The 22,444-nt window shown below is 48.0% G+C and overlaps 3 protein-coding genes across 8 annotated transcripts; all 3 read left to right on the forward strand.

Moving 5' to 3' along the window:
* Positions 1 to 4,899: 4,899 nt before the first annotated feature.
* On the forward strand, positions 4,900 to 6,730 carry LOC121589796 (small glutamine-rich tetratricopeptide repeat-containing protein beta-like). Its single transcript, XM_041908953.1, has 3 exons — positions 4,900 to 5,465; positions 5,538 to 5,954; positions 6,042 to 6,730. The coding sequence occupies exons 1-3, from the start codon at positions 5,101 to 5,103 to the stop codon at positions 6,244 to 6,246; spliced, it is 987 nt and encodes a 328-aa protein (XP_041764887.1). The 5' UTR covers positions 4,900 to 5,100; the 3' UTR covers positions 6,247 to 6,730.
* A 1,505-nt stretch (positions 6,731 to 8,235) lies between these two features.
* LOC121587731 (acyl-CoA Delta12-desaturase) lies at positions 8,236 to 14,816 on the forward strand. 4 transcript variants are annotated; one of them, XM_041904805.1, is made up of 5 exons: positions 8,236 to 8,343; positions 13,058 to 13,429; positions 13,512 to 13,642; positions 13,809 to 14,376; positions 14,447 to 14,816. In XM_041904805.1, the coding sequence occupies exons 2-5, from the start codon at positions 13,147 to 13,149 to the stop codon at positions 14,608 to 14,610; spliced, it is 1,146 nt and encodes a 381-aa protein (XP_041760739.1). In that variant the 5' UTR covers positions 8,236 to 8,343; positions 13,058 to 13,146; the 3' UTR covers positions 14,611 to 14,816. The 4 variants fall into 4 exon arrangements, with proteins under 4 accessions (XP_041760739.1, XP_041760742.1, XP_041760740.1 ...); XM_041904808.1 differs by having other exon boundaries at positions 8,236 to 8,328; XM_041904806.1 differs by lacking the exon at positions 8,236 to 8,343 and adding an exon at positions 9,014 to 9,558.
* Positions 14,817 to 15,555: 739 nt separating this feature from the next.
* On the forward strand, positions 15,556 to 22,441 carry LOC121587733 (acyl-CoA Delta12-desaturase). 3 transcript variants are annotated; one of them, XM_041904812.1, is made up of 5 exons: positions 15,556 to 15,701; positions 20,489 to 20,809; positions 20,901 to 21,031; positions 21,166 to 21,661; positions 21,738 to 22,441. In XM_041904812.1, exons 2-5 carry the CDS (start codon positions 20,557 to 20,559, stop codon positions 21,947 to 21,949), a joined length of 1,092 nt encoding a protein of 363 aa, XP_041760746.1. In that variant the 5' UTR covers positions 15,556 to 15,701; positions 20,489 to 20,556; the 3' UTR covers positions 21,950 to 22,441. The 3 variants fall into 3 exon arrangements, with proteins under 3 accessions (XP_041760746.1, XP_041760745.1, XP_041760747.1); XM_041904811.1 differs by lacking the exon at positions 15,556 to 15,701 and adding an exon at positions 16,932 to 17,432; XM_041904813.1 differs by lacking the exon at positions 15,556 to 15,701 and adding an exon at positions 19,908 to 20,322.
* The last annotated feature ends 3 nt before the right edge of the window (positions 22,442 to 22,444 follow it).

The following is a 22,444-nucleotide window of genomic DNA, read 5'->3' on the forward strand; positions in this document are numbered from 1 at the left end:
GGTACGCGGACTGAGTGGCCGCGGGAGGCCCCGTGGATATCAAGTCCATCATATAGGGTGTGTACAGTACTCTCAACGATGATGATTTCGTCAGATTTCATAAAAATAAAATAACTACGTTAAAATTGTAATCTACATGATTCAGTATAGATGCTATTCAAGTTTACATGTTCGTTTAAATGGATGAACAAAAAATTCATTGGTTGACGCGTTTGTGACAAGACGTGGAACCTAGCGATGTGAGAGTCAATCCGAACATTCCCGGGCTGTATCCATCCATAAGCGACCCCGAGTTTTTGGGGATAGTGCGGAAGGTACAAGTAAGCACAACACCTTCGATAGGTGCAAGACAACGCAAACGATTCCGACCGGAACTCGCCGATCCAACGGATATGAATTGCTTATACTTTCTTGTACCTAGTGATCCTACTGGTCTTCTCAATCTCGTTGCATTTACGTTTCGGAACCGATTCTAATATGCCATAAGGCCATAACGTAAGGTTGGATAAAAGGGAAAGATTAGCAGAAAAGGATTTATTTTGTTGGTTTTTCTTTTCTTAGCTTGAACCATAAAAATTAGATACCTGTTATAAACCTAAATTTATGTGTTTTGATTGTTTATAAAAAAACAGGTAAATTTATATTTTCTAAAAATGAATATTTTAGCTAAATCGAGCGATAAAACATCTCAAATAACTCAAACAGCAATAAAATATCATTTTTTGCGAGCTGTTAAACATAGTTTAGTTTTCCACTGTTATATCAACTGGAGTGGAGCAGTAGATATCGCTATCCGACTGAAATGGTTTTTTTATATGAAGTTTTCAACTGCATATCCCACTGCTCGACTTTTTAACCACGTTGCTATGGCGGCAAACACCATTCCACTCCACTGGCAAACCGATCGGTTAGCGAAGATTCTGATTGAGAAAACGCAATTGGATAACATTGGAATTTTGCTAACCGATCGACTAAATTATCCACTCCGTTATCGACTTTCGTTCCCGATCAGGTCCATTATTATATTCATTTACACATTATTACATTATTATATTCATTTACACATTATTACATTATTATATTCATGTACACATTATAGTCGGTCGCGCACATTATATATGGTGAAATTAGAACAGTGTAGTTAGCGTAGTCGAAAGTGTCAAACGAACAAAAGCCATAATTGTGAAACGCAGTGATTGCAATGCCGGGGACTGCGGTGAAGGACACAAAAACTGGCGGAGGGTCGGTACCTGGTACTCCAACCGCCAACCCACCTCCAGTCGTGATCACAATGCCGGGGGCTGCAGCAAGGGGCACGAAACCTAGCGATGGCTCGGTACCTAGCACTTCTGCGACCAATGCTACCCCAGAAATAGCACGTGTGTCCACAAAGCTTCCTTCTTTTTGGGAAGACTCTCCTGCAGCATGGTTTGCAGCGGCTGAGGCAGAGTTCGACGTTTCTAACGTCATAAGGGAACGCACACGTTATTCGTATTTGATAAGTGCGCTTCCAAAAGATGTATTGAAAAAGGTGATAGACATTGTTACTATTGTTAGATACTATCACCATCGTTTCGGTGAGGCAGCAAGGAAATGCTTGCCACCCTGTGATTTTGGGGTTTCACGTGATACGTCTTCCAACCCTCCTGTCCCAAAAAACTAATTCGCTCAGCGGATGAGACGGAAAATCTGCGAGCAGTCAGAGGGTTCATCGTCTTTTCATTGACGATGAAGTTTCGAAACTAACCTTTTTGATCGATACTGGAGCCGATGTTTCCGTCATATCCCATAATTTGTTTGGAAAATGTGCAAAACAATCTGATAATTTTTTAGTTGCAGCAAATGGCAGCTCAATTTCAACATACGGTACTCAATTATTAACAGTCAGCCTTGGTTTGAGACCAGTTTTTAGCCATTACTTCATCCTGGCAGCCGTAAATCGCCCCATTATTGGAGCTGATTTTTTGGCCACACATGGACTGCTGTTAGACCTCAAGAGGAAACGTTTAATCGATCCTCTCACAGGACAGGAAACAACAGCAGGGGCCGCAGTAGTAGATACTCCGACGCCAAAAAACTACCAAATGGAAGCCAATCCTTTTTCAGGCATTGTAAGACAGTACCCTTGCTTGGTGGAACCCCCTAACTACAAGGCACCAATTCGTCACACAGTGACACATTCTTTAGAAACCAAAGGTCCATTGCCATTTTCTAAACCATGGCGTCTCGACGCACAAAAACACAAGATAGCTCAAGCAGAATTCCAACATATGTTGGACTTGGAAATCTGCAGAGTTTCTTCTTCTTCAGCTTCATCTCCTTTGCACTTCTTCTTCTTCTTTTGGCTCAACAACCGTTGCCGGTCAAGGCCTGCCTGTACCACACTACTTGTGGGTTTGGCTTTCATTGACTTATTGATCCCCCCCATAGCAGGATAGTCAGTCCTACGTATGGCGGCACGGTCCATTTGGGGCTTGAACCCATGACGGGCATGTTGTTAAGTCGTACGAGTTGACGACTGTACTACGAGACCGGCTATCTCCTTTGCACATGGTACCCAAAAAGGATCACGATTGGCGTCCATGCGGAGACTACCGCCGGCTGAATGCAATAACTACCGCTGACCGATATCCAATTCCGCACGTGCAAGACTTCACGATGAATCTGTGCGGTTGCAAATATCTTTCGAAATTGGACATAGTGAGAGCGTACCACCTCATCCTCATTGCTGAGGAGGATATATATAAAACTGCCATAACAACACCGTTCGGATGGTTTGAGTTTCTACGTATGCCATTTGGTTTGAGAAAGGCGAGCCAAACTTTTCAACCATTTATGGACAGTATATTTAGAGATCTCGACTTTGTTTTTGTTTACATCGACGAAATCCTGATTGCTAGTTCGTCACATGATGAACACGTTGAACACTTACACACAGTCTTCAAACGACTAGCGGAGCATGACATAAAAATCAAAGCATCCAAATGTGTTTTTGGTGTCTCCAAATTGGACTTCTTAAGCCATACTATATCGAAAGAAGGTATAACTCCTTCGTCAGAAAAAATAGAAGCAATTCGCTCCTATCCGACACCAATGTCAGTGAAGCAACTTCAGAGAATAATAGGGATGATCAATTATTATCAACGATTTATTCCTCATGTCTCAGGGAAGCTTGAACCATTGTATTGCTTAATTGCTCATTACAGCAACAAAAAGGTGAAAGAGAAGTTCCTTTGGACGGATGAATGTGAAATTGCTTTTCGACAAGTAAAGGATGATATATCAAATGCCTCTCTTTTAGCACATCCCCAGCGAGAAGCACCTCTAACCTTTACAACAGATGCATCCAACATCGCTGTTGGAGCAGTGTTACACAAGAAGCAAGGCCAACATTGGGTACCTTTAGCATTTTTTTTTTCCCTAAAACTATTACGCCTATCGAGCGAAGATACTCCACATTCGATCGTGAATTATTAGCAATAGCACTAGCTATTAAACACTTTCGATACTTTCTGGAATGTAGATCGTTTACAGTATTCACAGACCATAAACTTCTCACAACCGCGCTAACATCGAAGGCAGAAAAATCACCACGTCAGAGTCGACAACTTGATTTTATATCACAGTTCACCAATGACATTCGTTACATAGCTGGTGATAGCAACGTTATAGCTGATGCGTTGTCGAGAGTGGGCGAAACACAAGTTATAACCAACATAACTTATGAGACGTTCTTTCAAGAGCATAAAACAGGCAAACAATTACCACAGCTATTAGAAAACATGAAAAACACAAAATACAAACTTAGTCAACTAGTCCTAGACAAAACCAGCCTAGTTTTTGAAACCTGTGCGGGAAAGAACATGTTGTACGTACCCTTGTCCCTGAGAAAAATCATTTTCGATAATATTCATAGCTTTTCGCACCCAGGAATCCGTGCTTCACGGAAAATGCTGGTAGAACGATATTTTTGGATACTTTTATTCCACGTTCCAGGTACCAAAAGGAAGATTTGACCACATCCACATGGATATCGTGGGTCCATTGCCTCCTGCAGAGGACAAGATGTATCTTCTGACCATCGTCGATCGCTTCACACGATGGCCAGAATGTTGCCCCATGACAGACATCACAGCACCAACTATTGCAAAAACATTTGTAGAGCAATACATATCGCGTTTTGGATGCCCGTTAGTTGTAACAACTGATAGAGGTCGTCAGTTTCAATCTAGACTGTTCGAGGAATTGACGAAATTGCTCGGCACTCATCACATAAAAAACTACAGCCTATCTATCACCCGCAAGCCAATGGCATGCATGGTCGAACGATTTCATCGGCAACTGAAGGGAGCTTTAAAAGCGCACGATGATACCTTACATTGGACTCGATATTTGCCTCTAATTTCTCTTGATGAGAGAAGGGGGCCCATGCAGCATCTGCATCTGTAAGACTGTCTACACGAGGGCACTTCCCAACAATCTTATATAGACCTATAAAGCCTTCTAACTTTCTGAGCAAAAATCTATATGAATGATCGTGTGGTCAGATACGTGGGTATTAACTCCAACGACCATTACTTAAGTCTCACTTGCTTCAGTGCTGGTGGTTTCCTCTGGCCTCTGGTGGTTTCCTGTGGCCTCGTGCCCTTGAGAATGGACTGCCTTATTGTAAAAACGTAAAAACATCGCCTGACATCGCGTAATTCAAGTGCCACTTGCCTTTCTTAACGGCTATTTTGAAAACATTCAGCATAATTTGAAACAATGTCGAAAGATTCAAATTCTATTTGAAATGTTTCAGCTGGTCGACCATTGTCGACATCGTCCACATACACTATGGGCCCCTTTTCAAAGTGGTCACAAAATAGGGCAATTATCGCAAACTGTCAAACATCGCCCTTTTTCGGTAAACCGCATGACATTTGCTTCTGCCCGTCTCGTCGTCTTTCCTGCACTCTCATCCTACACCGCGCGCCGTGTTTTCCGATAACGTTTTCCAAACAATACGTGTGCTTTTCTGTCCGCTGTGAAAACTCGCGGCCCACGTCAGTGCAAACACAAACAGATCCGGCCCGCCAAGGTACAAACGCGCTTCCTACCATGAGCGACAGCGGAATCAGCGTGGATGCGAAGTATTTCGTCCGCTCGTTCATCCGCTTCCTGGCGAAGCAGATCGACCAGCCCACCTTCAACGAAGACTCCCGGGAAAGCATCGAGGTGGCAATACAGTGCTTGGAGAACGTGTACGATCTGGGCGAGGGCGACGACGCGGCTGCCACTGGTGGAGAAAGTAGCGTGAAGAAGGAGGATGACCCGCGGAACCATGTCGATCTGTACGAGCTGTACTGCAACACGTACGTGGAGGTGTCGCCGGAACGCAAACAGGAGGCGGAAGGGCTGAAAAACGAGGGCAACCGGCTGATGAAGGAGGAAAAGTACCAGGAAGCCCTGAACACGTACACAAAGTAGGGTGGCAGAACCGGGTGGTGGTCAGCTTTGGAGCAATTAGTGTTAATTACCGATGCTAATTTTTGCAGGGCCATCAATCTAGATGCGACAAATCCGGTGTTTTACTGCAACCGAGCAGCCGCGTACAGCCGGCTGGGGGATTACGTTCGCGCGGCCGACGATTGCCGGATGGCGCTGCGGCACGATCCCAACTACAGCAAGGCCTGGGGCCGGCTCGGGCTGGCCTACTCGAAGATGAACGAACACAAGCAGGCTGTGACGGCGTACCAGAACGCGATACGCCTCGAGCCGGACAATCAAGACTACAAGAACAATCTGGGCGTGTCGCAACAGTTCCTGGAGGAGCGGTCGCGCAATCCCGGTGCTGCTGCCGGCGGGGCCGGTGCCAATCCGCTGGGCAACATCGACTTTGCCTCGGTCATCAACAATCCGGACATGGTGCAGATGGCTACCCGTATGATGAGCGATCCGGCAATGCATAACATGTAAGAACGACCCGTCCCGTGTTTGACCGACATCCTGTCACATTTAAAGCTTACATCTTTTTCCACCCTTTTTTTTTTTTTTTTTAGTTTGGGCCAGCTGGGAGGAATGAACAACATGGACGCACTGCTAGAGACTGGCCGCCGTCTGGCGATGCAGATGAGCAGCGAAAATCCGGAACTGTTCAACAACGTCGCACGCCAGATGGAGCAGGCCGGTATCAACTTACCCCGCAACAATCCGCCAAACCCGGACGGCAACCAGCAGCCGCCACCAGCACCTCCGTCGTCATAAACAAGTCCCCCAACATCCTTCGGTACCAGGAGGACCCAGCAGCCGTAGTGGAACTGAAAGGCATTTTTGTACGTCGGATGAAGTTGTGTTATTTTTGTGTGTTTTTTTTTTTTTTTTTTGGGTTGCACATCAAAGCTTCCATTTACTTTAAAACGGACGATCAATGATTTGTTGTAGTAAACTCAGTCGTTTTCGTAACTGTTTCGCAACCTTTCGCGTAACTGTGTCACACCCCTCGAAATTGATCCCCGTGCACCTCCTACCGCCTTGACAGTGGTCCCGAGCATATGCGAGTTTATTTTTCGCAAAACGACAAACAGATAAAAGATTCCAAATTAATAGTCAAAATCTCGTGTAAAGTGTGCTTCCGTTTCTGGAGCCACTTTTTTAATTTGAAATATTTAAACTGTACGGAAAATAGCGTCCCGCAATATAAACTCGTTCACTCAGAGTGGGTTCACTGTCTTGGCATCCAGTAGCTGGTCACAACCGGCGCAATGGTACATTTTGTAGCGGATAGAGACCCTAAATAATTACTAATAAAAATCACCCACAAGCATACACAATTACCAAAGGTGCATGCAAAACAAACAAACAATCGCAAATTACTCCATCACGTGCGCAAGGGGCGAAGGAAGCGCTCCGCTTAGCGAGAAGTCCGCTTAAGGGGCCAAAGTATTCGGCAAGAAATCGAAAACAATAGCAACAGCACGTGCCCCATGACCCACCGCCTTGCCGCTGCACGTACTAGACCGTCCGAACGGGGGCAGAAGCAAACATGCATGCTTTCCCCGAAACTCATTTTGTATGCTACGATCGATCGCTGGCTGCCGCCGTCCGCACCTTGGAAGCGCTCGGGTGATGTAAGCCGATCGTACGAAGAGCAACAAAAACTGGGTTAAATGCAGCGGTCCGTGCGATAGTGCACGTGGGGTAAACTGATGACGATGCGCGGTAAAAGTTTGTTGTTTGTTCTCCACAGTCGATCGATCGGTTTCACTGGGCTCACTGTCGCCCCCGGTGTAGGACGAGTAAGTTTACCCGCGGATGTGTAAAGTTCATTGCACAAGCCGCATTCGGCGATAAGATATCGTTCCGTCGCCTTCAAATTCGTTCCACGTGCATCGTGTGTTTCCAGAAAAAAAAAGGCTGCAAGGCTAATTTATTTGAACCTCAAACGAGCATAGATTCAAAACGGTCAGCCAAGAGCCAAGCAGTACACAGATGAGATCATGAATCTGGACAGACATACGAGACCCCGCATTGAAAGCGATCGAAACCGATCCCGATCAGACGGATCACGTATTTCACGTTCACTCATTACGTTGGCACTACTATTCCAGATCGCACGCTTGCGCACGGGCACATCTTGTGTTATTTATTTGTTAACGTTCTGTTCGCATTTCAGTGCTTTTACTTCCGAACTATCCCGGTCAGTCCAGACCAGCTGGAAGTGTGACAGGGCGGTACAAAAAGAGAGAGAGAGAAACAATCACACATGTTTCACATGTAATTTGAAGCCATTTTTGACCGGTGCGAGTGGGGGATGGAAACGGGGAGTATTTATAATGCGCAGGGTGGACTGTGCGTGGGAGTAACGTTTGGTGTTCACTATTCCAGGTAACGATGAACTTGAATCGTCAGCCGGCCCAACGTCGTGGGTGGGGGGGGGGGGGATGGGCGTGAGCGTTAGAGCGGCCTGTTTGAGGAAATGAGTAACCAGCTCTAAAACAAACCCATTCATCACTCATGTAAGGGGTTTGTGTTTTTTCGCCCCTTTCCATCGGATCGTTTCTAATCTGTCCGCTAGAAGTCAGTTAGCGAAGTGTACGCCATAGTACCACAGTTGGCACGAAGAAAATATACCACTAAACTAGCTGGAATACATGGAGAGGAAGAGTGAGACTGTGCGAGAGAGTGAGAGAGAGAGAGAAAGAGAAAGAGAAAAGGGGTATATCGGGAGAGCGAGCTGAATGCGCGCGACATTGGAGTAAATATTACCAAAGTCCCACCGGTATGGTTTCATTCCAACGCTGGTAGTCGTACAGTTCAACGCACATCCGAACGGGAGAGGTGCAACAAGTCAGTATCTGCCAGGTGTGTTTGAGACCGTTGATTGCCTAGTTTGGTGGTTTGAGTGTCTGTTGTCCAGCGTGTTTTAATCAGATTCAGCTGTTTAAAGAGTCCGATTAGGTTTGAAAGTGTCTTAGAATAAGTGTGCCTCACCGGGGTGGGCAATGGAGACGCTTGGTCGTTGATCCAATGCAACGTTGTGCGACACAGTGCACTAGCAATAGCGTCTGATAAAGCCTGCGTAACGTTATGAAATATAACAACTCGTGCATAATTAATCAGTCTAGCTCTGGAGGAATGAAATTGAAACCATTTTAGATAGCATCCACATTCTTCCCCGATCCTTGGTCTCGGTATTAATAAGCGATAAGAGAGAGTGAGAGACTGATAGTAATTATTGTAATAGCTCCGCCGATCGGGCAACAGAAGTATCGGGTGAAGATAATCGTTCCGCAACTGATAAGCTTGCAAAGGTGAACCCTTCAAGGGTGGTTTTAGGTATTGTTTGTTGGTTTTACATGTGACCCTTTTCCCGGCCGATACACTGTACCTTATGCACATCGCACAGCTGCACCGTTCCGAGCTGGTTAATCTCCTCGAACGGTAAAAAAAACCATCAAACACAGCGGAAAGCGCGACAAAAATTAAGCGACAAGCTTAGATAAAAACCGGCCGGCCAGATCAACAACAGCAGTAAAAAAACGGCCACCCCCAGAAAGCGTCTGTCTCGCGCATACAATGTTTGTGGTGCACTAACAATTCCGGCTGTTTGTTTTTTAACGCGCGCGCTCTCTTGCTCCCCTCGCATCATACCTGCGTAATCGCTGTTCAAACAGAGCATTCCGATACCGCCCATGTTGCGTCGGGTGCTCCGTGCGGTGTGTGTGTGTGTGTGTGCGTGCGAGACAGTCCACGCTAGTGTAGTATGGCCGGGTGAGAAGGCACTTCCCTTCGTTCTTCCGCCCGAAAGAACTTCAAGGCGTGGAGACCGGCACCGGGGCTAGATCGAAGCAGGCTAGTCGATGCCGTCATCTGCTAGCGGTCGGAAGGTTTCTAATGGTGATCCGCTGCGAAGTGGCAGTGAAGTGAGCAACTGTATATATGTGTGTGTGTGTGTGTGTGTGTGTGTGTGGAGGCTGCTAATTGCCTTCGCGAGAAGTAGGCAGTGGGTTTCACCTATTTTTTTAAGCGGCAAAACACCTCAAATGGACATAATAGATTCGAGTTGGTGCGTTTTAGGTGCGTACTGTTTGGTAACAAATAGAACACCCCATCTGCAGTGGGTGTGCGCAAAAAGGGGGCGAACATTTTCAACCCATCTTAATAATTTAAATATTTGGAGCCCTAATGCTGCTGCCGGGCGGTTAATAGTGCTTGCGCGCACACACGCACGCTTGCTGGCCATCGCTAACCTTTCTAATAAAGTGCAGCACCGCTGGCCTTACCGTGATAGACTTTGATTAGTGTCAATGAGTTGTGGCTACCCAATTGAACCGCATCCGAGATCGATTCCCGCCGTCTCCCAGCGTGGTGAAGCGTAACGTCTCCACCGCCCGGGAGACGCTTCGATTTCAAAGGTCAACCGCATTGCCGCGCAACCACTGCCTGCGTACGGCGTAGCGCCGGTGAAATTACCCACCCAGTTCAACCGTTAAATGTCCAGCGGCTGGTATTTTTTGGACGCTACCGGTGACCAATATGGTTTGCTAAAAATAAACAGGGCAGGATAGTGTTATGCTGCCGTAAGTGTGTATGTGTGCGTGTTAAAATGATCGAATTGCCGACAGTTAACGCAACCGATTGGTTGGATGGATTTAAATATGACTTCAAAAATCGTCACTTCCTTTTTTGCATGCAGCAAATGGGGGGTGGGAGTGTATGTTGTGCGGGTGATTTTTATTTTTTTTTTCGTTCCCAAATTTGAGGCGATGAAATATTTGATCACCCGCCAACGACGTGTTCAAAATCGAACTGAGTGCGCGTGTGTGTGTGGGACAGTGTTGAACTGCAATGTGGCCGGAACGAGCAATGTGTGGTATGATAAATTTGTTATGGTGTTAGGTAGAAAGCGGTGTTAGCATAACGAGCGTGGGAAAGGGAAGGGAGGGCGAAAAGTAATATTTTTCGATTGCAACATCATACTTAATCGATCGAAACGTCGCTTCACGGTGGCTCCCATTGCTCTGCCCCTCCGGTTAAGGGGGGGGGGACTTGTCATTCCCTTCGCGTACGTGTCCGTGCTCGACTTGCGATGGCAACACCTGCTGAGCTGAATGGACGGACCCTGTCCCCAGATTGATTCACAGCTACACCCACCCCACCCATCCGGCGTACCAATGAGTCACCGGGCAAGAGTTTTTCTCCCTCTCCACCAAAATGCTGGTAGTACCTTTGCGCTGCATGAGAAATACGTTTGCTTATGAGCATTTTATGAGTGCCCGTCAATCACGTGTTGACGGTTTCAGTCATCCAATGGTCAACGAATTTGAAATCCCTAGCCATCGCTCCGGTCGTCCGGATTGTTTCGTTATCATGCTCATTGGTTTTATGGCTTATGGCGCGAGGCCACCACCGAACCAAATTCTCACGATAACCGGATAATCTCAGCCTAGAGACGATGCAGTTTGTGTTTTGTGTGTGTTTTGTTTTTGTTTGCAATTATTTCTTTCGTTGCTCATGTAGGTGCGATGGTGCTGAGGCACCGCCGAAGCCCACCATCTGGGCGAGACGTGCACGATTCGTTATCGCACTTCACACGCAGCGGGGCATTTAGCTGGGTGATAATACTTTTTTTACAGGTTTGTTTATCTTCCACCCCCGAAGGAAGAGGCAGCGGGCGTGGAAGAGAGAGCGCCAATGTGTTGAGTCTTCGCTGGCAATGGTACCTGTGAGTCACACCTTGACACCACACGGCGCTGTGCAGTAATGCAGAGTGGCTTGCAACTAATCAGACTAATCGTCCTACCCTTGAATACTTAAGGAAGATTCCAACATTTTTACTCCTTTACTACGTTCGACAACTGATTTGAAGCATGTTTTCGCACGTTGTTTTCATATACCTGCAGTGTTTGCCTTTCCATTTTGCAGCCACTGTCATTTTTTTATGCCGAGCTAAAGTACCGGCAAAGACGTCACCAGGCCGCAGATAAACAGGTGCATCTTTCAAGAACGTCTCTTTAGTAGACAGTTAGAAACGAGTGGCTATTTTTCAATGAATTTCGCTCGCCTTTGAATTGATAAGCTTCCCTCGAATCAACAGGTGTATGGAATTGACGGTACGTCTTCAATTCCGATAAGACTACAGACATTTTACGCTCCACACTATCAGGCAGCTGGTTAGACAGAGAGATAATGATTAACTTGTTGTGTTTGTCTACATCGCGAAGTAAACTGACTTGATGCGAAGCATCAACCCTTGATACACGATTGCGATATACGATATACGAGCTTTCCATTTGCAATAAAATATCCTTCACGCTGTGTAAACAGACCACACCCGCCTCGACCATTCCGTTCCTGGCTCGTTTACGTAGGTTTTGCACTGCATGCGAAGAGTAATTGCTTGCAATGAATTAAGTCGTATAATTTATATCCACAATTTCCTATCGGTCCATCGGCTTATCGTCCTGTCTAGTGGTGGGAGGTCGGAATTGGACCTACCCGATTCCGATTCCGTGTTTGAAATCAATTCCGAGGCCGATTCTGATTCCGGAGTCAACTCCGGAATAATCTCCGGAATCGGAATCGATCCAGGATTGCTCGGAAAACGCAATTTGCTCCAGAAACGGAATCAGAGTTGACATTAGAATTGGAATTAGCTCCGGAATGAGAATCGGTTCTTGAATTGAAATGAAAAGCTTCAGAAGTGAAATCAGTGCGGGAATCTCGATGTGAAGTGATCGTTTACAAGCAAATTTGGATTCTCTGTGGCTATCAATATATAGCATCATTGGACCGAAACACCCATTCTAATGGCAATGCCGAAAAAGATTATATTTCGGTGCCGATTCCGGTGCGAAACTGATTCCGGACCTACTATCACGAATCAATTCCAGAAAACTTCTAGAAGCTAACCGGAATCTATTCTGGCAAAAACTTCATTTTTCCCATCACTAGTTCTGTCGGATCCATTGCTCCAACATTATTCTACTAGAAACCCAGCCCGTTTATCGACTATCCTTGCAGCGCAAATAGTACTGCACTTGGTTCTTCCTAAGTTTGCTCCCCTATCAAGCATCTAGAAGAGGGTAAAGTTTATACAAGCTCATGGAATGCCATCTTCTGAATTATAATTGTAAAGTCCACATTCATATCATACTGTCCGCCACGGGCGCAGGACGAGCGGCAACTGGTCAGTGGTGGTCAAAAGGATATCTTACTATCCATCAAGTTTCCACCCGTGTTCGCCTCTAACCTGCTCATCAAATATTGACCAATCAATCAATTTTCTATTTATCTAATGCTGAAAATTTTATCCACTCCCGTCCCGGCCGGCTGAGTTTTGCTTTCGTTCGAGCACTGGCCAAACAACTGGGGCGCCGCTTGCGATGCGGTTGCGTGTCCTGTTCCATTCGTACGATGTGTTCACCCTTCGGTAATGCGTAATGATGTGCTGGCGGTGGAGCAGCTACCCCGGGTCGAGGAAGAATCGTTAACGACTGCCGTACAATTAACGTGTTCCTTGCCATGCCTGACAATGCTCGGTTTTTTTTTTTGCGCTCTAATTTGTTTCCTGCAGGTAATGCTTCGGTACGCCATTAGCTGCGAGCAGTGACCATTTACAGGACCGTAATAGTAGCACTCGGAAGTACCGGCGGGGGAAGAAAAATGGCACCCAACGTGTCGGACAGCGACCGGGCCGCGGGAACAGTTTGGCAAAGGGCAAAGGGACGACCGCAGGACACAATCAACGACCAAAACAACAACGATGCCTGTCAAAGCGGCAGTAGCAGTAATCACTGTGATCAGGGTGCGAGCGTACCACCATCACCGTTCCGGGCCCGCATTCGGTGGCCCGACCTGTTCGCCCAGCTGTTCGTGCACGGTGGCTTTCTGATTGGGCTCTACTATTTGGTCACATTCCAGGCCAAGTTCTACACCTACCTATGGAGTAAGCGTTCCTGCGTTTGTTTGCTAACCTTGATCCATATTTGTACTAATGCATTTGGTTTTGTGTGTGTTTTTTTTTCTAGCCCTAGGTTTGGTGTGGGCCACCGGCATCGGCATTACAGCCGGTGCCCATCGGCTTTGGTCGCACAAATCGTACAAAGCGCGCTGGCCGCTACGACTACTATTGATGTTTTTATTCACGATTTGCGGACAGGTAGGTGCATTCTTTTCCACTCTCCCTCGCTGCTAGCGTAACGCACCCGGTAACGCTTTCCTAACGCATATCACTTCAACATGCGCTGCGCCTAAAAGTATGCACCAGAGAGTGCTACAATTTTAAACTCCACCTTAACCACGCGTTCCCGCAATCTCTTCCACAGCGCGATGCGTACACGTGGGCCCACGACCATCGCGTGCACCACAAGTACTCGGAGACGGATGCCGATCCGCACAACGCCAAGCGGGGCTTCTTCTTCGCCCACGTCGGCTGGGTGTTTCTAACGCCCCACCCGGAGGTGGTGGCGAAGCGGCAAGCCATCGACATGAGCGATCTCGAGGCGGACCCGATCGTGATGCTGCAGCGGCGCTACTACCTGCCCCTGTTTGCGCTGCTCGTCATCGGCCTGCCGGTGCTGGTGCCCTGGTACTGGTGGGGCGAGCAGCTCGCCGTCGCGTTCTGGGTGTGCTTCACGTTCCGCTTCACCACCACGCTCAACATCGCGTTCTTCGTCAACAGTGTGGCGCACATGTTCGGCAACAAACCGTACGACCGAAGCATCAGCCCGGTGGAAAACCTGGCCGTGGCGATCGCGGCGATGGGCGAGGGCTGGCACAACTATCACCACGTGTTCCCGTGGGACTACAAAACCAGCGAGCTCGGCAGCTACCTGTTCAACGTGACGACCGGCTTCATTGACTGCTTTGCCCGGCTCGGCTGGGCCTACGATCGTAAGTGGTGAGCAATCGGAAAGGGCGATACAAGCAGCTAACGACAATCTTCTCCTCTCCCCTAATGCAGGCAAATCCGTGCCGCCGGAAGTGGTGGCCCGCCGGGCGGCCAAGTGTGGCGATGGGACGCGCTTTCTTAGCGACGAGTACGCCCATCAGGATGCGGTGTGGGGCTACGGCGATCAGGACATACCAAAGGAAGATGTGGACGCTATCGTAAGGACACAGTGCTGATCGGCATGGGCAGATCCTGCAAACGCAAAAGGATTCTCCCACCATGGTGGCATGTAGCCGCCATCGATCAAAAACGGGAGGGGGGAGGTTCTTGCAGCATGTTTACTTTGCAAACAGCTACGAGCTAGAATCAGTGCTTAAACGCCGCTTGTGCACAGCAGTTAGCATTTAGCTTAGTGAATTAAATTAAATTCTCTTTCAATATATGCTGCAATTGTGTAGAGTGCTTTATTCTGAAAGAATGCCGCTGTAATTAGTGCGGATTAATGGATGCAAGAGATCTGGAGGCATCTTTAAGAGATAAATGTCTTCAATTTATGAACTTCACATTAATTCCCTCTTTCAATCTCATGCAATTTAAATACTTCTTTATCCTTGTGCGGGTCAATGAACAGCTCATGTACAAGCCACTCAGCAGAGACTAATGTTAATGAGAGCTAATGAGAGATAAAACAGCCTAAAAATCTTTCAAACGTCTGAAAGAAAGGACTTATTTAAATCCTTCATTTAAATCCTTACTTTAAATCATTAAACATTATGTAACGTTTATTTACTCGTGACTTCAGACTGCATCAAACAGAATACATATGACAGTCCGGTTAACGTCTGAAATATCTCCAAACCACAAAAGCGGCTAGACTTCTACCATGAAACCTCAAACAAGATCGCACATGCTGCCGTCCTCGATGTAGTGTAATATTTAAATTCACAAGACGAATCCAGACACGCGCTACGAATCTGGTTTTGTGTCGAATATGGTAAAAAGAAACGAAACTAACCTACTCTCTCTCTCTCTCTGTCACACGCACACATAAACACAACGCCACAATATTCTGCGCTACCACCAGGAGCGCCAAACTACCCGTCCGTACTACGCACGGATCCGTCCTCGAAGAAATCCGAGCGTTGGTTTTGAACTTGAAAATCACAATCTGTCTTGCTCTCGATCGGCAGTGGTCGCCATCTCGCGACCGCAGTCGCTCGCAGCGCCCGAAAAAGCGAGCGCTAAAAACGCCACATAATAGCCACGGCGAAACCTGTCCCCGCACAATACCGGGCACACTGAGAGAAACGTCTACATCGAGTCGTGGGTGAGTGGATTGAAGTATGACCGTTTCCGATTGGTGCAGCACATACACAATTATGCTCTCTGGCAGCACTTCTTGGTGGAGTGATAGTATTGCAAATTGCAAGGCCGTCCAGTAACCCGTTCGGAGCGGTCACCCAACCTCTGGAGTGTACATTCTCTTCCGGCGGGAACCAAAATGCCGGGATTTCCGAACGCACCCACCTTATAGCTCGCAGACCATCAGTTGCATCCCGAGCAACTGATCGTGATCGTGTAAGTGCTGGTAAATCCCCATTTGCGATCCATTTGTGTGGGACAGCTTAAATGCGCATCCATTTGCTGCCGAGCTGTGTCGTGTGATTACAATTGGTGGTGCGTTGGTGGTTGGTGGGACAGGGAGTGAGAATAATATTTACATTTGATTGCATAAAAATCATCGGACTTTTAATTCCTCGCGGTGCGATCGTCACCCGCGGCTGGACGGCCGTTTCGCTGCAGGGAAAGGGCTGCACGGAGTGTCACGACACGGTCACGGTTGGGCAGGAACGGAACGCATTGGTTTCGGTAATTAATTTTGGTGTCGTACCTACTGGCAAGCGTTGTTGGATGTGTTGACAGTGCGTAAAGCACTTTGAGCTGGTAGAACATTCGAACCGCGGGGGGTCAAGTTTTCCGGGTCGCCCGATAACGCTACCGGTGTGGCTCGCAAACGAGCTAAATGCGTGAAGACGTATGCGTAAAGGTTGTTTTGTTGTAAACTGGTGGGTAGGATGAATGAAACATTCTAACGGAAATAGAACACATGAGCTAGTTATCTTGCAAACGGTACGAATATTCGGTTCGGACACGTTTCCAGAAAGTTCAATGGTTCGAACGCTTTACTAAAGTTTATTAAACATTATCCAACTTTTTCTCTTTTTAGACGGACAAATGTTTGATCATAGTTGGAAGCATTCTAGAAATATTTCAAAAACTTTTTGATCTAAAATGTAATGAAAAAAAGGTACAGCCACAGTGCGTCACGAATCTTTGGACACTGCAACCCCCCTTTGTTCCATCCCAACCCTGTCCCCGTGCGCTTTATCGGACCGTTCCCTACCGAAAAGGAAACGAAAGGGCAACCTTGGCCGTGCTGCTGCCTCCGCGCACTCTCCGTCTAGGTAGCTCTGTTTTCCACCGCACCCGGTACCCCACCATTCCGCTCCCCCCCCCCCCCTGTCAGGGGGTTCGCTCGCAATAATCCAACGATCGCACCGCGGCCGACGGTTATTCGCTATCGAGCACTCGACCAGTACGGAGCTCTCGCAGTGTGTGCCTGCGTGCGTTTGTGTGTGTGTGTATGTGTTGTGTGGATTTATGCCCCTTAACCGGCGGTCCGAGTCAGAGTGAAGCGTTTTGCGCGTTTGCCTGCCGTCCGACGGGACTTTCCACGACGCATCCGCATTGAAAATAATATACAGGCGCATGTGCGCTCGCTCCGCTGTCCACAGCGCGGTGGCTCCACGGAACGGTGACTTGCGCGCTGCACAGACGACGAACCAGCGGATGGAATTCGTAGAATATCACTTCGTGATTGTCATCTGTCTCTAGCTAAACGGTTGCTGCGTTTAGCGGATAAACATTAGCCGGTCGATCGAGTGAATAGAATAGAAGCGAGCGTGGTGCCACCGTTTGACGACACAAGGAAGCGTCAGCATTAGAAGAGCAGGGTGGAGATAGAAAACAGCATCACCCCAGCGAGCCCTGTGTTCATGTGAGTGAATTTAAATTAGCCGTAAGGAAGTGGAGTTGACCGATCGATTGTAGGCGACGAGCTCGAATGATGTGAAAATGTTTGCTTGTGTGCGTGTATGTGTCTTTCTGTGTGTATGTGTGACTAGGAACATGTGGTGATCTTCTCTTCACAACATCGATATTCGACCGGCTCGATCAGGTGTGATCAGGTGTCAGCTACCCAACCACGACGTTGAACTATAAACCATACAGTGGACATCTTCTTCCCCCCGAGACGAAATCTGCTGCATTAAAACACTCTCAAATCATTCACACTCACCGGTTAGCGATCGCGCAAGATGTTTAATGTCGATCTTCACACTGGGGTGTGATGTTGTCCTCATGCGTATTAACCTCCTTGCTGGGTAATTAATACGAGCGTTTTGCACGTGCGTTGCGACACCGAAAGCGTTTTTGCATTGAAACTAAACTGTTCGCAAGATCGCCGAAACTCTGCGGCAAACATTCTGGACAAGGCGAAAGTGTCCAACGAGTGATCTACTGCGCTTTAACGCATGGCTCCATCTGGAAGTATCTATTTCCGCCGCTTAATTAGAGCGTACGAAACAGAAAAAAAAAAACAGAGAAACTATTAACAGACAAAGCCACAAACAAATATTGCCGCACTAATCAGGCCACTTATCACCGTGCTGGGTGAATAAAGCAAAAACTCGTCTCGTGTGTCGTCGTGTCTTAAGTGTCACAGCATTTCAAGGTTAGCACGGAGTTTAGCGTTTCTTTATTTCCCTCTATCTGTGCTTCCTGTCCGTGGCAACAAGGTGCTCGCCGAAACCGAACAGCGAACCGGCTGCTTATACACCTTCAACGCACTAGGTGTCGTAATTTTAAGGACAACTTCTTGGTGCCACGATCTTGCCCGATCTCCATACGCACGGCGTATTACAACCTTGCGCGTCCTGTACGCAACCGAGCGGTAGAAGGCCGTTGAGACATATTTTACGACAAAACTAAACCACCTATTAAACCCGTACCCGTCGGCAAGGTTTGCAAGCCGACCCACTCTTTTAAGCTGCACTTAAAATGTTTCGTAGTTTGGTACTTTTGTTAGGTAATTGGGTCGTTATGTAAACAGACGAGAACAGTAATGGAAGAACAATTGCTACCGACCGCGGTTCACCGTTGCATCATCTGATTTCGGAAACAGAGTTAGTCGGTCGGCTCGTCGGTTCGGAAATCAAACGGCTCAGTTGAGGTACATCTACAATCGTTCGTTTTGCTTTCCCAGCTGATTATCTGTGCGTAAAAAACGTGTGCGTGTGGGATTATCATTTTCCCCCCGTCGTCGACCCGGCGGGGTCGGGAAAATTGTTAACAATTCATCGTAGTAGCTGCTTGCTCGTTCGCTCAATGACTGGCAGAAGCGATCGGGGCCGCGGGAGAAGGTCAATTAAACTAACAGGCGCATGTGTGTGTGTGTGTGTTTTCATTACAATTCTAATTACGATCACTGCAGTGCAGTGAGATTTTGTGTTTGTTCTGTTGTAAAATTAACCCTTGATGTGTGTGCTGCGTATAATACGCTCGTGCGTATCATGTGGTGAGGTTTTCGAGTGACCTTATGCGTTGGGGGGGGGGGGGGAAACATTTTAGCATGGTAGAAAATTTCCTTTAGACACATAAAACACCCCCATGAGGTGCTCACCAGACCGCTTTAGATTATGTTGAACAATATGACGCCGGCTGGACCCGTTCGCAATGTCATCGAACCTGCACCAAACACAGACACCAAACAGGGTTCTGGGGTATGTTTTCGCAAAAATGCCAACATAAAATTGGAGAAAAAATGAAAAGAATAAAACAATTCTAAACTTCCTTCTAACGCTCGGATAAACCAGTTTGACCGGTACCGATGCGAGACGCTCAATCCACGTGCTGTCGCAAACAAACTCTCTTGTTGGTTAGGAGTGTGGTCGCATCAAACATGTCTACGCATATCACGCAGTCCGCTACGTCGAAGATCGTCAGTTCCTTTCTGGTTACTTCCGGAACGCCCAACGTACAGGTGGTTTGAGAATCGAATAGAACGATTTTTTGTTGGTTTTCGCTCACTAAACGAAGTAGCGGCCAAAGGTTTCACTGGGGCAGCTTGCGTCGCTGGCCTGCGTGTTTGCATATTTAATTAAGTTTTTGCTCACCGGTGTGCGCAAGTTCAAGTACGCCTGAAGCTGACGATGGTGACGATCGCCATTTCTTGGAGGCTATCGGTAGCAAACCTCGAACGTACGACCGTTTTGGAGTTTGGCTTTACATACGATTAACCTTTTAGCCTTCCGCCGTTGTCACCATGACGGTTTCATTAGGGTAAATCGTTTTCCTACCAAAACGGGCCCCATTAAAAATGCCCATTGCGAGTCTTTGGTTCTAAAGTCTAACCTTAGCGGACCATACGTGTTTCTGTGTCCTTCACACCATCGAAGATACCGCTCGAGGTCAGCGTGTTTCCTCCTGCCGCAGGACGGTGTAATCAACTTAAATTGTCTACCGCTCCCATCCCGACGGACAGCGGGGATCGTTGCACCTTCTGTCGTGCTGCAATGCAATCCATCAGCTTATCACGGTCATCACAGGGACAAAAAGTGAAAGGACTCGTATACTTCACCGCACCAAGACCGGTCGTAAAGCCGAAGGGAAGCGCTCAATGTTCAATCCTTTACAATTGTCTTTTACAAGCCCCTTCGCGGTGACCTTCGCAAGCGCAAGTCGGTTCGGGACGACCGTCGGTGTCGTCATCAGCCTCCACCTGTGGGCAATGTTTTCGGCACACGGCACACAATTTGTATCCGGAGCAGCTGTAAAACTTCACGATCCATAACTCCGCGTGTGCCTCGTGCCTCAGGCCTGGTGATGGTGTAATGTTTTATTTCCCCCTTCTGCTTTTACGCGTCTTTTCCCCCAGCGCTTTCGTTGGAGCCAGCTGCGAGCATTACCGACAGCATTGGCTCGCAATTGACTTTCCTGTCTCTCTGCCGCAGTGCGTAGATAACACTAACGAACTTTGCGTTGTTTTTCTTGCAGACACCAAAAACTAACGTACTCCAAACACACACACACACACACGAGCACCACCAGCAACCGCATCCACAATGGCCGATCATAATGAAAACTTTGCTCCGAGTGCGGAGCACCTGAAAGCGCAGCAGCCGAGCGGTGACGGGGCGCCGAAAACGGACCAACCGCCCCAGCCCACCGAAACAGCCAGTGTCAGTTCCTCCTCGAGGGATACGAAGCGAGAGGCCAGCTGGCCGTCGGTGCTGTTCTACATCCATCTCAACATTCTCGGCGTGTACGGAGTTTTCGTTTTATTTTCTCACACCTCACTGATAACGTGTGTCTTCAGTAAGTGTAGCGCCGCAGGCGCGAAACCTCAAAAACAAATGCCATTTATTAGTGTCATTTTTTTAATGTTTCCTATTATTTTCTTTGCCAGCATCCTTGCTCACATTGTTCGGCATCTTGGGCGTTACGGCCGGGGCCCACCGTCTATGGGCGCATAGGACGTACGAGGCCACGGCCCTGCTGCGCTTCACGCTGATGATCTTCCAAACACTTGCCGGACAGGTAACGCGTAACGCTTCGGCAAACGATCTGCACTGCTCGACTGCTCGAAAAGCTGCCTTCAAAAGCTCGAACGCAAAGCTCATAATGTGTGTGTGTGTTGATTTTTTCTTTTCTTTTCTCGTCTTGCTGCCCAGGGCTCAATCTACGACTGGGTGCGGATGCATCGGCTGCACCACGAAAAGTTCCGCACCGTCGACGATCCGTACTACAGCGACAAGGACTTTATGCACGCGCAGGTATTCGCCAACATACGCAAGCTAAGCCCGCGGCAGGAGAAGCTGCTGGCCGCCGTTGACATGAGCGACCTGGAGGCGGACGGCATTGTGATGTTCCAGCGCCGCTTCTACTGGGCGATGTATCTGGTGCTGTTCGTGCTGCTGCCGATCAATGCCCCGCTCGAGTACTGGGGCGACACCGTGCAGGCGGCCATCTTTGTCGCGTTCTCGCTCCGCTACCTGGTCGTGCTGAACGTGGCCTGGCTCATCAATTCGGCTCACTTTGTCTGGGGTCTAGACAAAAACCACAAGCAGTCGGACTCGAACATGGTGTTCGTGGTGACGAAGAGCTACTGGCCGCAGTACCACTATCTGCTACCGTTCGACTACCAGAGCGGCGAGTTCGGCAACTACGGTAAGTCGACGTGTTGCTATGATGGGCCTTTTTTTTTGTCTACCGATGTTATCCTTTCTTTTTGAACCACGTTCAGGATCGGGCTGCACCACCGCATTCATTCGCATCTTCGCCGCGATCGGACAGGCGACCAAGCTGCAAACCATCACGACGGAGGCAGTGAAGCGGGGGCTCACGATGGCGGTGGACAGTGGCAGACCGATCGTGGAGTGTCTGAAGCAGGCGGGTGCCGAGGAGATGTGCAATCTGAAGCGCGAACACTACCTCGAAACGGAGCGACTGCACTAGAGAACCCCTTCCCTGTCGCTCTTATTGGTCTGCTGGGGCGCCAGAGTACGGGCGTTGACCACTGTTACAGTTTTTGCTAAGCTTGTCTCTACCCCCCCCTGTCCCGCCTGTCTCCCGCTTGTCCGCAAAAACGGTCGGTCGATGAATAATTTATTTGCTAGGAGGAGAAGGGGAGCGTTTACTCCACATCTCTTCTCTACCTCTCTCCGCTTCTTCGGCCTGCGCGACAATTGTACCGTTTCCGTTTGGTCCTGATCAGCGCGTGCTCAAGGTTCAGTGCGACACCGTTTGATGATGAAAATGCATATATACCGCTAGAGCTATGGTTGCAATTCGCACTCACTGGCTGATCGCGGTGCGTGGAAAACAAAAAGCGGACCGGAAACGGGGTCCCCGGGCATGGACAAACGTTAGATGATTTTTTTCGGAGGGTGACTTTATAGTTGTGAAATAAAACAAAACCAAATTGAGCTGGTGCTGCTATAAGAAACAGAT

The sequence above is a fragment of the Anopheles merus genome, chromosome 2R (genome assembly GCF_017562075.2).
Source record: "Anopheles merus strain MAF chromosome 2R, AmerM5.1, whole genome shotgun sequence".
In the NCBI taxonomy this organism is placed as follows: Eukaryota; Metazoa; Arthropoda; class Insecta; order Diptera; family Culicidae; genus Anopheles; species Anopheles merus.